This window comes from Perca fluviatilis, chromosome 7, assembly GCF_010015445.1.
Source record: "Perca fluviatilis chromosome 7, GENO_Pfluv_1.0, whole genome shotgun sequence".
Taxonomy (NCBI): Eukaryota; Metazoa; Chordata; class Actinopteri; order Perciformes; family Percidae; genus Perca; species Perca fluviatilis.
Window position 1 is genome coordinate 22,064,437 of NC_053118.1, and position 16,079 is coordinate 22,080,515.

At 43.2% G+C, this 16,079-nt stretch overlaps 1 protein-coding gene across 1 annotated transcript; it reads left to right on the plus strand.

The window, feature by feature from the left end:
* Positions 1 to 4,569: 4,569 nt before the first annotated feature.
* efna1b (ephrin-A1b) lies at positions 4,570 to 15,866 on the plus strand. The gene is made up of 4 exons (XM_039806800.1): positions 4,570 to 4,844; positions 13,874 to 14,169; positions 14,273 to 14,461; positions 14,606 to 15,866. Exons 1-4 carry the CDS (start codon positions 4,747 to 4,749, stop codon positions 14,725 to 14,727), a joined length of 705 nt encoding a protein of 234 aa, XP_039662734.1. The 5' UTR covers positions 4,570 to 4,746; the 3' UTR covers positions 14,728 to 15,866.
* The last annotated feature ends 213 nt before the right edge of the window (positions 15,867 to 16,079 follow it).

Here is a 16,079-nt window from a genome sequence, read left to right on the forward strand (position 1 = left end):
AAGACGGGGAGTGTAGAAACTAAGGGAGCAATAGAGCATAAAAGAGGGTAAAGAGTGACGTTCAAGAGCTAGTCTATGTAAAAAGAAAACAAGAGAAAGTAAAGTAATCAGGGAGAGATGTACCCTGTACGTCCTGGCCAGGGGCTGATGAGGGCTCTGTGGAAATAACTGAACAGATGAACAGAAGAAAGGGAAGGAAGGAAAGACAGCAGAGACAACAGATGAGCCGAGAGAACAGGCAGGGAGACAGACAAGGAGATACAGTATGACAAATGATGGCAGAGGCAATGGAGTAGCGTGGTTAAATATTTCACTGGGGTTTGTTTTGTGCTTTTGTGTGCGTGTGTGTTTGTGTGTGTGTGTGTGTGTGTGTGTGTTTGTGTGTGTGTGTGTGTATGTGTGTGTGGGCATGGGAGTGAGAGTCCCTGGGAGACAGAAAGGAGGCCACAGCGGCGGGGAGGGAGCGAACGAGTGAAGTGTGCCTGTTGACTGGGCGAGTTAATGATTCCTGCAGTCTGAATAGTGAGACAGTGTTAGTCCAGGAGGGAGGGAGGAGGCTCATTTACCCCCTACTGACACACGCAACATTGTTTTATTCTGTTTGTATGCGTGTCCTTGGCTTGTTTTTGATACCCTGTTAGCTTACAATGGAAACAGCTCAGCCTCCATGGCGACTTTCCAGAAGATGCCCAGAGCAGAAACACCACCTCATTACGAGTTTGTCATTGCAAGAATCACTATTTGCCCCCCAACTGGGCTAAATCTAGACACATGGAGCGCTATTAAGCAGAAGTGTGCTTCCCTGTGTTTGAATGGGGCGACCACCTGTATTCAGATGAATGGGTGTGAATAGGGGCCGGGAGACATGCCTTTGTGGTGCCAGAGAAGGAGCAGCTTGTCGGAGTGTGCCGCTATGAGCCAGAGGGCCAAGGGCCCGCAGGAGGCCGGGGATAAAGGGACAGAGGGCAGCAGGGTGACAAGCTGTCCATGTGTAGATGAAACAATGCCAAGTGTTAACAAGCCTAAGCTAGCGGTAATGACTGAGGTTGGGTGAACAAAAGGCAACTATTTGAATTGCAATCTGTGATCAACTAGAGTCAATATGGAGCATATTACAGTGATTTAGCCCCTTTAAGCCCCTTTATACTCTTTTCATTATATCATAATGTTGATCTCCCCTATGACCTTCCTTTTCCAATAACAGCTAAGGTTATTCTCTGAGGGTGAGGCAAGGAGGAGAGGCACAAATGGCACATGAACAGCTGATGCAGAGGCTTGAGGGTACAACGAGTGATGACGTGATAAAGCCAGGACAAAAAAAAAAGAAACAGAAATAGATAACATCTCACTCTTTTTCTAATGCAGTAACAACAGAGACAGCAGCAGGGATCAGACCCCTCCTACACAGCTTTAAACTCCAATAAAAACTTGTGCAAGCACATGCATGTGTTTGGGCAGAAAATCAGCTGAAAAGCTACAAGGCAGTTTCTCTACCATCCCTGTTTGGTTTCTTGTTGTGTTGCTATAACACCCTACTTTCACAAGTTACACTCCGCTTCATTTTGATTCATTCTCTCGTCTCTTTTATACACTCCTGCCTCATATTTCTGTGTGTCTATCAGCGAACCTCTGCGAATCTTGAGACAGAGATCCCTGACCAGCTCTGATCCCCGCCTAAGGCCGACAGGATGAGTGGAGAAGAAGAAGTGGAAGAGAGACGACTGAAAATGTAATAGGCTTAAGGGATTCTGTCTCTTTTTCTAAATAGCTGTCTCCAACATATCTGAAATTGCCTTGCCTTTAACCCCTCTTTTCAAAAAATGTATTCTATCTGGACTGATACTTTTCTTCTTCCTCTGTTTTTGTTGTATATATGTCTCCACTCCCCAAAACTCTTCTACATGTTCCCCTACATGTTCTAATGTTGAGTGGAATTGAATCAGGCATTGCCAGGTGCAGGTAGCACCATATTCTCATAGTCTTTTCTTCTACGTAATTATGCAAGTTATGTAATTCTGGGATTTCCATAGATTCTCGTGGCAGATACTGTGACGCCTGGAGACAAGTCCCTAGGAAATAAACAAGGCGGATTCCGTTTGCTGAGAGGTTTGTATGGCTGTCAGGTCTTCCCCAGTTTTCCTTTAATCCACTTTAGAGCTGTCGAGCTTTCCATCGTCTCAAACACTTTTTCTGTGAGTTTCTTTTCTGAGCCATCAACTTTTCTCTGCTTTACCATCACTCACAGAAGCCCTGGTCTTCTCTGCCTGTGTATCTGTGTGCCTGTGGGAGGATTAAGTCTTACTGAGTCATCCGTGGTTTCCTGCAGAGAAGATTTAAATGTTTGTTTGTGTGCGCGTTTCTGACTGTGTGTTTGCGTACATGCAAACATAGGAGATCTCCCCTATCTGACTCTTGGCTGCAGAAGCAGCAAGAGAGGAGGTGTGTTTGTGGGTTGTGATTTTCTAAATATGTGTTTCCGTCTTGCTACATGGTCGGTTATGTGTACATACATGCATGTATCACAAGGAGATGTGATACATGTTTGAGCAGCGGAAGTCTGCTGGCAACGATGGACAGTCACTCCTTGTGTTGTGTATGAGTGAGAAGTGGAGCTTCCTGTTGCTGGTAGTCTGAAGTCTTGTTTTGGAGCTGCTGCAACAGTATTTGCATTTCAGACATTCCTTAGAGGAAATCAATACATAAAGTAGTTTCTAGTGTCAGTAGAGCTAAGTGAAAGAAGATGGGCATTACAGGAATAGCGGCGTGTATATATGAAACCATCCATAGGTTTTTGCAGAAGGAGAATTAATCATAAACTCGACTTGTTCCCATTATTCTTTATCATGTATTAGTTCACTTCAAATCACCCCTCTTTCTCCTCCTTTTCCCCTCATTTTTTGGGAGACATTATAAAATGGAAAAGCTCCCTCAGCCGTGATTAACCCCCCCTACGGAATCTACAGTCACTGTGTGTGTGTGTGTGTGTGTGTGTGTGTGTGTGTGTGTGTGTGTGTGTGTGTGTGTGTGTGTGTGTGTGTGTGTGTGTGTGTGTGTGTGTGTGTGTGTGATCCACTCAGAGTGCCAGGACGTGTGTCTGCTTGCCCAGCCAAGCCTAGGGACAGTCAGACACTCAGCGCTTGTCTGCACATACACACACACACACACACACACACACACACACACATACAATGCTCCTGTTTCCCTGAACCTCTGGAGCGCTGAACCACCAACCCAGGCTGGGCTCCATCCCTGCCCGAGGGAAGCCCTCTCCTGCTGGGGGCCGCAATCCCGCTGACACCCTGTGGTCTGGACTTTGTCCACCCCATCTGTGAGGTTGTTTTCTAAAGGTATCTGTCTAGGGACGAGGCTGAGCGAAGACCTCAGGATTAGACTGGCTGATAAGACGGTAATAATTCTTTACTATCTGACAAAACGTAATCAGTACACCAGCTTGCCTGGACAACAACAGCCTGTAAGAACACCTCTCTGCAGAGGGTTAGGGTCAAGTTATTGAAACACAACTACTGGGAAAACCAGAGCCAAAATCACATCAGTATATAATATATTTAGGTATATCTGTCTCTGCAGCATTAGTGCTGCACTATATTTACAGCTCAGTTTTTAAGTCCAAAACAACAAACACAATACAAAAAAAATTGCAAGTTGACAAACTAGTATTACATTGCATAATAACAACCCAGCAACTCAGCACAATATAATTGCAACATGCAGTACATCACAACACAACACAGCTCAACAGCAACGCATTAAGTGTTACAACATAAAACACACATTTCAAAAAACAGACACCAACATAACACAATGGCTGTAGGAATTAATTTAAATTAATTATTAAAATGAATAACATTAAATTATTACACTTACACAGGCCATTCTGCAAAATTATGTAAGTATAATAATAATAATAATATAGGCTGCCATATAATTGTAATACTAATCCTTTAGTACATCTCAATACATACATACATACTTTAAGCACATTTCGCAGCTTCTGTATGTTCTTTAGTGCAGGACCTTTACTTGTAATAGACTTTTTTTTATAATATGGTACTTAAGTAAATTATCTAAATATACCTCTATCACCTCTGCCATTTTTATAATTAGATTTTTATGAATTTCCTTGTATGGTACATATTCCCTTATATTCTCCTAATTGATTTCATTTAACATCTGATCAAACCTGTTGACAGCTCATAAATCTTAAAATAAGCAATGCTGTAGAGTTATGTTTTTCAGTATTTTGGAGTATGTGCATGCATTCTTGATATAGGCTATGACCTAAAGGACCCCTCATATTTAATTCCGTTTAATATCACCCTAATATTCCACATTGACATATGTATTTATTACGCTTCTACGACGCTATTATAGTTCTTGTAGAGTTGTTTTTGTGTTTTTCTGTGTTTCTGGTGTAAAGTGCGAGCAGCTGGAGCGTCTCCAGCGGCTGCCGTGGGCATTCAGATTATTGGCTGGCACAAAATCGAGGGGTGGAGCCACTGTCTGACAAAACAGACAAGTTGCGCTTCTGTGAACCAGTCAAGAGTTGCAACAGTGTTTGGTGTCCTGCATCACTTTGAACTGCCTTGATTACTACTCTAGGAGCGTAAAATCCACGGTTGTTTTCCGTGCACGCATTTACGTATTTAATTATTTAATAACAGAATAATTTCTATTCATCGCTTGAACTAGTTTTACTTGGTGAGGTTCCTGTGGAGAAGAGAAGAAATGGATTTGGTGTGTCTGGTGTGTTTGGCGCTGAGCATCGGTGCTTGGTTCGCCTCTGCGGAGAGACACAGCGTCTACTGGAACAGCACGAACCCGAAGTAAGTGCTTATCTGATCTGCTGTTGTACGATGTGTGTGTGTGTGTGTGTGTGTGTGTGTCTGTGTGTGTGTCTGTGTGTGTGTGTGTGTGTGTGTGTGTGTGTGTGTGTGTGTGTGTGTGTGTGTGTGTGTGTGTGTGCCTGAAGTTGTCACTCACTCATTGCCCTGTCTGTTTGACTTTGTGTCTCGAGAGGCGAGTGGATATGATTTTCTACTCTCTTGTAAAGTTTGAGCCTATAGCCTATAGTCCGTATTGTCCCTTGTGTCATGACAGGCTTCCCACGCTCTTAAACGGCTACAACTAAGCGTGTTGTTGTTTTCATTCATGTGGCAATTAAAGGTTCATGTGACGTTTAAGGTGTATAGTCCCTTTTAAACTCGCGTAACAGGATTGGGATCAGGGTATTAGACTATAATACAGCAGCAGCGGGGTGTAAAAGCAGAAGATTGTGAGCGGATGCCTAGACAGATGGACAGATTCACCACTATATTTAACCGCAACACATAGACACAGACATACTCTAATAGTAGAACATAGACTGACGAGTATGAACTTGGCCAATGACGCTGTCTGTAGGGTCTGCACCTGTGTACAATGTGTGCATTAATGGAAAGTCTATAAATAAAAATACATCAGTGGGTTTATTTGACATTCAGTTCTATAGAGATACCACATCAAAACTCAGTATGTTGAAGTGTTTTTTCATTGGGGAAGATATAGTGTGTGTGTGTGTGTGTGTGTGTGTGTGTGTGTGTGTGTGTGTGTGTGTGTGTGTGTGTGTGTGTGTGTGTGTGTGTGTGTGTGCGTGCGTGCGTGCGTGTGGCACATATTGCTGATTTTTTTTTTTTGAGGTCAGAAATGTAATGCTATCCGACCACTCAGAGGGATCGATGGAGCTTGACAGACGCGCAGTATCGCAGCGCGATTTATTGAGCTTTTAGCGTGCAGCAAGTGATCCCTCGCGCTTGAAAGACTGTATTATTTTATAACCGAGCTGAAACAGAAGGACGGTCCCCGCTCCTCCGCTACCGAGATAGGTCGATTAAAATCTGCCACCGAGACTAAACAAGGGCAAAAGCCATTATGGCCTTTTAGTCTTGTCTTAATTACATTACATGCTTTCTAATTGCCCTTTAAGAATGACAATAAACGCTGGACTAAAAAAGAGCCCCTGCAACAAGGTAAACAATTGTCCTGATAATTGGATAAGGAGTCTAATGGAAAGTCTTGTCCTCATGATCAGTGCTTGTGTCATCGGTTAGTCCATGTGTGACTCACTGGCCCGGGTTTAACCCACCTGAGTTTTACACCTGAGTCACCACACAGGGAGAGGAACTCAGGTTCAGGTGAGACAGCAAGGACAGGTAGAGAGGAAATGTGAAACCAGAGGCTTTTTGGTCTGGATAAAAGAGTAAAATGGAGCTTTAAGTTTTAGTTCAAATAAAAAGGACAAAAAGAAGGAAGAGACCGGGTGGTCTGCTGTCTCTAATCTAGACCTTGACTATTTCTGAGTTGTGTAACCAGAAGACAAATCGTAATATAACTCAAATCCCTTTTGCTGGATGACATACAAATCTAAACTCTGATACAGAGAGACATGAACTGACACATGCAACAATTGACACATCACAAACATGTAGCTATTCTGCTTGTACTCTTATATCTGCCATATTTCTGTTGAACCAAGACCTTTTGCTTTCTCATTCTCCATTGTTCACTTTACAAGGAAATAGTTTCTCAGAAAGTCAGCGACTTTTATCAGGAGGATAATGGCAGCTAAAAGCTAAAGTGAAGCCATTATCGTCTGACCCCCACATGACACTCGTATTATTTTTTTTCCACATTTAGTAACAGCCTAATCTCCATTACTCCTCCATAATCCCTCATTTACAGACCCTGTCCTTTACCTCCCCCTTTCCTCTTTCCTTTTCTCACTTCTTTCTCTGGCTCTCTCTTTCTCCATCATCTATCTTGTCTTCTGGTTTCCTGCTTTCCAGCTAAAAGCCCACCTGCCACGAACCGTTCCCCAGTGATCAATCAGTCACCTGTTTAGGCTTGTGTTGATCAATCAGCAGGGCTCTGACCGCAGTGGGCCGTGCATAATTGATGCTAATTGATTCTTGGTCTGATTGTGAGCAGCAGTGATTTGTCTTAGATGGAGGACAGTGACCAGATGGCAGCAGTCTGGCCATTCATGTTGGGTAGTATACTGTAGACATGATACAAGTACACTGGCAGCAGCTTAGGGGTGTGCGTGTGTGCGTGTGTGCGTGTGTGTGTGTGTGTGTGTGTGTGTGTGTGTGTGTGTGTGTCTTTCTTTAAACACGTAGGAGTGTGTTTGATTTTTATCAACTTGTCAGTGCAACATAATGTAATCTCGTACTTCATGTCCTGCAAGGATTTGATACTCGGAGTGTATTCGTGTGTGTACTGTTGTCCTATATGACAGGTGGAGAGGCATGTTTTTCTCAGTCTGGTGACTGGTCTGGTCTTGTTTTTACACTACGTGTCTCTGCCTGTGTCGATCATGTGTGTGTGTGTGTGTGTGTGTGTGTGTGTGTGTGTGTGTGTGTGTGTATATGTGTGAGAGAGAGAGTTTGAACTTGTGCTGACTTTACCAGCTTTTAACGGGAAGTGATTTTGTTTTTGTTGTGGACGGAGAGTACGTGATTGGTAATGTGTGTGTGTCCCAACTTCAGATAACTTAAAATAAGGAGTGGCTGTTACCGTAAGCAGTCTTACCGAGACATGATAAATGTGTGACTCACACTAACACACACTGGGGGGCAAGAGGGAGAACTTGGATGTTAATATTAGCTACAGCCAGCATTCCTCCCCGCTGTTACTATACTCAACTCTGTCAGCTGTGTGTGTGTGTGTGTGTGTGTGTGTGTGTGTGTGTGTGTGTGTGTGTGTGTGTGTGTGTGTGTGTGTGTGTGTGTGTGTGTGTGTGTGTGTGTGTGTGTGTGTGTGTGTGTTTCTCTCACTGTACCTGTCTGTTCCTCTCCCCATCTTCACTCCTTTTCTTCTCTTTAACAGCATGGTCTCCTCCCAGACTGTGGCCCCAAGCCCTCCATGTTTTTTTCTCTCTACTTAGTGATCTCTAGTTTTCTGCATGAATGTTAAAGTTATTAACACAGTCTCCTTTATATCCACTATCTCTGTGTTATTTGGCTGCTTTCGTAAATCCAGAGTGGCCTGAGTTTATTTCTTATGCTCCGGTATCTGAGCAAATATCTTTATCAGGAGTTTGGTGTAATGTAATAGTCTGTGTATCTTCGTCGCTGTCTGGCTCTGTCTGCCTTTGCTGTTATTGAAGCAGCCGGGCCTGCCTTGACTGCATACATGTGGCCCTGGAGGATGAGTCCACCCCCCACCCCTTATATATATATATATATATATATATATATATATATATATATATATAGATGAGTCCACCCCCACCTCTTACATATATATATATATATATATATATATATATCTATATATATATATACACACACACCCTTAACTTGTACATTGTGTTCCCTCACTCTGTCTCTCTTTCTACTCATTATTTAGCCCTCCCCACCCCCTCTCCCGTCTGGATGTTAGCCTCTAATCTCACCAGAATGAGAACACACAGCTTGTAATCTGACCATCTGACCCATAGACACAAAACCATCATCCTGCCGGCTTCATTCTATGTATATTTATGCCTCTGTGATTCTGTGATGTAACTTCTGTCTGTTTCATTACGCTATGTCCTCTCTAATCTGTATGTGTGTATCTGGGTTGGTGGGTTATTATATATATATATATATATATATATATATATATATATATATATATATGCATCTATGCCCATTTAATATCAGAAGGATTTGTGTGTATTCACTGCTGATATAACTGTACTCTTACCTAACATACTTAAGTTTACACACATATACTTTATATCTGTGTCTCAGGTCTCTCCACTGTCCTGGTATCCATGTACCTCTGTTTTATCTCTGCTCTTCCTTTTGCTTCCTTATCTGTGGTCCAGACTTCCTCCCTTCCATCCATCGGTCCCCCTCTTTCTCACAGACCTTCCTCTGTTTTGGCCCCAGTAGTTTTCCACCGGAGGAGGACAGAGAACATCTTAGCCTTGGCTCTGCCAAGAGAGGCTTGCCTTTGCGTTATCGTAGTATGTGTGGGCAAGTGTGTGTGTGTGTGTGTATGTGTGTGTACACACTGCTCATTCATAGCATTTCATACAAACCTTGGCTTCGCTGTCCACTAATAGCCCGCTATCGCCCTCTAAAGGGCACAATTAGCACCATATTTCTGTCAGATGGACTTCTGCTGGAGTATTTTGAGGATTTTTTTCCACAGTTAATTCAAGACCATTTTCAAATTAGACAAGTTGACTCTTTAATGTACATTCTTACAAGTTACTGAACTTCCCCCCCCCCCTCTCAGCTAGACAAGACAGACACAGGCACACACATTAACTCTCTGTGACCCCAAAACATATTAAACCAAGCATGATACCATTTGGCCTTCCTCTATTCATCACAGACAGAATGGGAGGCTACAAAAAGGAAGAAAGGGTGAAAAGATTTTGGGGGCAGAGAGGAGGAGGAGGAGGAGTAGAGCCCGGGGTGCAGGGTGAGAGAAGGGTGAACTGGAGAAAGGGATTTTTGTTGAGAAATTAGCCTGGATGAAGAGCACTGGTATATTATGTCAGCGTTAAGAGACAGAAGAAAATAGAGGCGAGGGAGAAGGGGGATGGGCTGATTTTGGAAGAATAAAGGAGAGGCAGACGGAGGGAGGAGAGAGTAGACAGTGATGGATGAAGGGAGGGGAGAAGATTGGAATTGAATAAGTGAGAAACGGCAGGGTTGACAATTTTAAAAGCTCATCTTGCAAAGGACCAAAAGGATTCTCAGTGTCTTAACTATATGATGCATGCAGTATAAGCACAGATTTGCATGCTGTAGAAACTACAGAGATGAGTGCTGGATTTATAATCCAAGTAGGGATAGAATATTGTATTGGTGCCTAGTAGAGGAAGAATTCCTACTGGGTTTCTTATTGCAAGACAATGAGTTGGAGGAAGAATGAAGGTAGATAACATTGGAAGCTAATATAGAAAGACTTTTCAATGTAAATTAGATTGGCTATAATGGAGTATCCCACTAGTGAGCAGCTAAACCCAATTAGATCCACTGACAGCTCCTCGGCCTGTGTGAAAGGAGGTGTGAATCTGCCATACCACAGCAAATTAATGGGGTATTAAATGTACACGTCAAAGTAAAAGTGTGTGAGAGTGTGACTGGAAATTTGATGAGTGTGCCTTGTGAGAACATAGTAAACCATCTAAACCGCAGCCCCCCCCCGCCGTTGTGACATTCCAGCGTGTGCACACTTACTGATTACCTGCAGAGCAAATGGTGGAGGGGTGCATCTGTTTAGTGTTTAAGTGGTGCTGACTCGCTCCGTGAAACAAATATCTTCAGTGCTGACTCAGATGGTAGCGTGTGTGAGAAGTTGCAACCCTGAACTCTAACCCCTTTGACCCAGCTGTCAGCTTGAAACACTTCCCAGAGGGAAAGGGAAAGACAAAGTTCCTACGTCAGTTGTTTGACCGAAACCAGTAAGAGCTTGGGGGACAAATTGCTGGACAGCAGGGAGAAGAGGAAAAGAAAAGAGGGATGGCAGGAAAAAAGAAAATGGAAGGTGGTGTGAGCAGTGCAAGGACAATGGCAAGACTTCAAAGCTTAAGTAAGGAGGCCAAGTGTCGAAAAATTCACCTACTGTCCCAACTATTTTATACCCTTATAACACACACACACAAACACACATACACAACTTGCCTTGTGACGCAAAAGCAAGAGTAGCTCTGTAGTGAGAGATGACCTGTATGCGGCAGAGAGGAAGAAAGACTACAGCCACTTTCAACCCTCGCTGTTTACCCACACCTCAGTCATATGCAAGAAAACACACATGGAAGCAAACACGCACGCACGCACGCACGCACACACAAACACACGCACACACACACACACACACACACACACACACACACACACACACACACACACACTCAAACACACAAGAGGCTTCAGCAGGCCTTGATAAACAGATGTGCTCATGAGCCCGGGGCATGAGACGCCCTGAATAAGGGTCTTCAGAGAATCCCTCTCCCATGAAAACAATCACACACACACACACACACACACACACACACACACACACACACACACACACACACACACACACACACACACACACACACACACACACACACACAGACAAATTAACACATTGGAAGAACACACTGTGTGGAAAGTTTGTCACAACTAACACACCTGGCTCTCACTCTCACATACGACATAGCTATCACTTTAATGCGACTCTCACTCTCCCGAGAACTGTCAGTCAGAGGCGAGAGTAGACAGAGAGTAGGCAGAGAGATACAAGAGTCTCCAGTAGTGGCGAGCTTTGATGAGTGAAACGTAAAGTAGAGGGAGCCAGGAGGATTGAGGGAAAGACACGGGTCTGCGCTGTAAAACTCTGACCTAGTTCAACAGGCATCACTGGGCTAGAGTTTTCCCAGTTCCTTGAGTTGAGGTTGGATAAAGATAACACAATCCACAGCAAAAAAAAATAAAAGACTAATTCAAGCATAAACAAAAATGGACAACCCAAATGCAACTGTGAAACCAATAAAATACATTGACAGTCATATGAGCACACATATAACACACATCCACAGCACTCAGGGTAGTGAAAGCTCCACATGGGGCAAGGTACAGGGGTTGAAGGGGCCCTGTAGCCTTCAGGCATTCTGTCTTTCTGGGGGGAAAGGGTATAATTACAGCCTATTCATTCCTCCTCCCCTCCTTTTCTAGAGAACACGTTGGCCCCAGACCCGTAACAGCTTTTAATTAGCCAGACCAATGGATGAGAGGAGGAGGAGGGGGAAATGAGAAGGTGAAAAGAAGGATAAAAGGAGAGTTTTCTTAAAAGCATGAGTTGTGAATGAAATTAGCAATAGAATCTGTTTTGTTGGCTTTTGACAAGCCTGTGTTTTCATGCAGAGGTCGACCAGGCCACTGACAAGGACGCAGTGTGGGAAAAAGGTGTATCCCATACAATTTGAAACTACTCTTTACTTTGGAGGGAACAACTAGAGATTTCCAAGTGCCTTGTTTTCCCCAACTCTGTTATTACTGGTCTGACTCAAAGAAAACAGAGCAGAAAGGAACAAATCGAGAGTAGTGAGTATTTGGCCAATTAAGGCTGCTACAGTCTCTTTTCCTTTCACTGAAACACTTGCCCTCGCAAACACACACATTTACACACAAACAAAGGCGTGCACACCTACACAGCAGTGTACACACGTACAAAGAACCTTTTCTGAGAGAGAGCATGCAAGTGGAAGGTGGTGATCAGCCAGTTAGCCCTGGATAACAAGTGTAGAGCTGTGCTCAGCTAACAAAGCATGTTTTGATAGGTAGGTCAGCGCTAACCGATACACACACACAAAAACATGCTAACCGATACACACACACATAGAGAGGCAGGAAGGAGGGGTTAGAGGCCCACGTTTGGAGCCAGTGTGTCTGTGACTTGACCAGGGGGTCCTAACAGGAACCACAACAACAGGACAGGGGGGGTCGGGGCCACCACGTCCCACGCTTTGATGCTGGGGCACACTCACAGCACACATAAACAATGGCAGACACACAGGAGCTGTTTTCGTGTCACTTTCACTCTCTACAACACATCAAACACAAGCATCCACACACGGTCATTCAGTTTAAACACAGATTAGATGTGAGGATTAGAGCGTGTTACCTCCGAGGATGTAATAAGAATACTGTAATGCGCAAGTATCAATCTTTCTTCACCTACTGGCTTTTGGCTGATTTTATAGCAGTAGCAACATGCCAGCAAGTACGCACAGCACACATTGCAGCATAGCACTGCCTCACCTGCATCATGTTTTAAAGGAAATGCATATTAGTTATTTGAAACTGAAAGTTAAGAAACTAAATTATTTCTCCCCTTTTGCCCCTATAAATCAGTTTCTCTGTGAGTCGTAGCTATTTATTAAAAATAAGTTAAAGCACTACTGAGGTGGAAATTTAACAACTATGAAAACTGCCTGAATGCCACTAATGTGCAGGATTTCTATTTATTTTTCACCATCTTTGTCATCTCTCATTAGGACACTAAACAACCATAGGAAGTGAGCAAAAAGGAGACAGGGAGGCTCGAAAAGAGCCGTAAAACTAAATGAAGGGTAAAGATGAAAAGACAGCGACAGTCTGACTGTCTCCACCCACTCTGTCTCTGTCTTTGAGGAAATGACAGATTCAGATAGAGACAGCAAATTAGTGTGAGGAATCACAACAGGAGCTTTGACACCAATGGACAAACATCAGGTGAAGAAACCAGTGAGACAGAAACAGTTTAAAAAGAGACACTGGGCTGTACAGATAGAAAAGTGGACTAGCAGAGAAGGTGAAAAGAGAGATTGGGAGGTCTTGTCTTCTTGTATGCAGGTGAGAAGTGAATGTCTGCTGAAGGCAAAATGAGGGAAGAGAGCAGGACGTTGTGTGAGTGGGATGGTGGTAGGGCCTTTTGAGTTTCTAGGCGTGTTTTTACGTCTGTGAACAAGTCCGGCCTGATCAGGCTCTTTATAATTCTGTCACTATGACGAGCACACTGAAACACGTCAACACAAACACCCTCACATGTTACCTGACCTCCACCCTATACAGGCATACTAACGTGTGTTAACGTGTTATTCCTGTGAGTAAACCTGTTTGTTGCTGCTGCGCGTGTCTATGTGTGATTAGCCCTCATTTATTTTCTTTACAAGTGTTTTGTATGAGCCAAGCTGTCAGGGTGTGCGTGCTGAAAACGTGTACAAAACCCTAACTGACAATATTTGCCTCTGTTATTCATGTTATTCATTTTGCGAAATAAAAACATTGCCATGCTGGATGAAGACATTTGTGACTAAACCTCCTCCTTTCCTTCTGTCTCCCTGCAGCTTCCTGTGGGACGAGTACACAGTGGAAGTGAATATCAACGACTATCTGGACATCATCTGCCCCCACTACACCCACGGTGAGGTGTCATCGCATGCAGCTGAGCGCTATGTGCTGTACATGGTGGAGAGGGAGGACTACGAGGTGTGCAAGCCTCACTCTTTTGACCAGCTCCGTTGGGAGTGTTCGCGGCCGTTCGCTCCCCACGCTCCCGAGAAATTCTCTGAGAAATTCCAGCGTTTTACTCCCTTCACCCTGGGCAAGGAGTTCAGACAGGGAGAGAGCTATTATTATATCTGTAAGTATCCATAATAAAAAAATGTTTGTATCAACTTATTGTAATCCTGAGAAGGTTTCTTGTATTTAAAAAAAAACTTTCCCCTCTTTCTGACTTTTCACAGCCAAGCCAATGCATCACCATGGCCAGGAGTGTCTAAAGCTAAGAGTGGATGTTGCCGGGCAGAAAGGCTCCGGAAAGACCAATCTAGAGAAATCAAAGGCGGAAGATACAGGCAAAAGTTTTGATGGAGGAAAAGCAAAGTTTCCCACTGATGGAGGAGTTCACAACCCCTCAAACCGTCTCCCAGCAGGTGAGGACTCTTCTAAAGAAAAATACCAGACAGATGCAAAATAGTCACAGCAGTACCATGTCTGAGAGGAGCTCAGCTGGGAATGTTTACCATGCCTGAATGATGAAATCTAACACTGACTCTCCCTCCCTTTTCTTTCCTCAGATGACCCTGCTGTGATGGAGCCAAACGTCCAGAGGAGCATCGGCAGTTCAGGAGCACAGCTTTTCTCCTTTCCTCTCTTCTTAACCATGATCCCAGTCCTATTAGCCCTGATGCTACACTAAGGCTGAGCAAGACGCCACAACATAGACAATGCTAAACCAATGCCGGTCATTGGGACCATGAATGTTTTTTTTTTTATACAGACTTTTTTTTTATACGAGCATGGTGTCAGTGTGTGTTTGCGTGTGTTTGCGTGAATGTGGAACGTGGATCGTTCCAAAGAAGAAGACATTTTTGACTGTTTAAGATGCACTCTGTTTTTTTTTTTTGTCATGAACAAAACTGCAAGCAAACTGATCAAAATCAAATAGAAAATGACAAGAGGATTACATTGTCTTCGTTATCCTGTGTTCTCACCACTGGTACAGATTTGCATTACGCTCCTCATCTCCAGCTGTTAATGTCATTTTTCCTCCTCTACATGTAGAGAAATTATTAATTCTGTGTGTTGGAAATGTTGTCGTCTACTGCCAAAGTGGTATACATTATGTAGGATTTTTGTCATGTTGTTGTGTAGCACTCAGCTCCCTGTTGTATCTCCTCAAGTCTGTCAACCACTGACATTCATACAAAAGCAGTCACTGGGGTTTAAAAAAAGAAAACAAATAGTCAGACCACTGGTTCTCAACCTTATTTTATTTCTTTTTTGTTTATGAGCCTTTAAAGTGATGCTGCTGCGCAGATTAAACAGTGAAGTTATATTTGGTGTTTTTTTTAGTTTTTTTTTTTTACATTTGATGACGTTTTTCATTCAGAAAATTAGAAGAAATTCACCACAATTTATTTGGATCCTAGAAATATGTATTTATATTTTAGGTCACAAGTCCTCACTAGTCGATTACATGTTCTGAGGGGTTGTGACTTGAGGTTGAGAGCCACTTATCAAGAGACACATACTATGAGATACATTTTAAAATGCACAGGGGGTTCAGGGAGCTGAGCTTCTTCAGTACTTATTCACTCATTCTACTGTACATGGTACACTGGCTGATGTGCAGATGTGATTCCACTTGCACATTGTCAAACCTCAAACTGAAGGGACTTCCCAGAATACATTTACATTTGTTTGTTTTATTGCTAAACATGCCAGTGTCATTTTGTATATGTTTATATGTAAATGTGTATATAAAGATAACTATAAGAAACTGTTTTAAGATGTGAAAAAAATCTTTAGTGAAATAAACAAAAAAAAGTGCCGTAATGAAAATTTCTGTCTGTTTTTTATTAGCTCTCATTGACATTTATTTTGAGTCTTTACATCCCGCTGACGTCATAGAGATTTTGATGGATGACACAATATTTTGGCAAAGCTATCCATCTCCCGTCCGATGAAATCTCTCCAGCCCCCTCCACATTCTCACCCCCAGGTCTTTCCCAACCTCTGTTCTCATCTCCTCTTCCCTGCCCTCTCCCG

Excerpts from the sequence above, each read along its gene's own strand:
- efna1b (XM_039806800.1), top strand. The coding sequence starts at position 4,747 with ATGGATTTGGTGTGTCTGGTGTGTTTGGCGCTGAGCATCGGTGCTTGG. Across the intron at positions 4,845-13,873 it reads TGGAACAGCACGAACCCGAA|CTTCCTGTGGGACGAGTACA; the intron begins GTAAGTGCTTAT and ends GTCTCCCTGCAG. Across the intron at positions 14,170-14,272 it reads AGAGAGCTATTATTATATCT|CCAAGCCAATGCATCACCAT; the intron begins GTAAGTATCCAT and ends GACTTTTCACAG.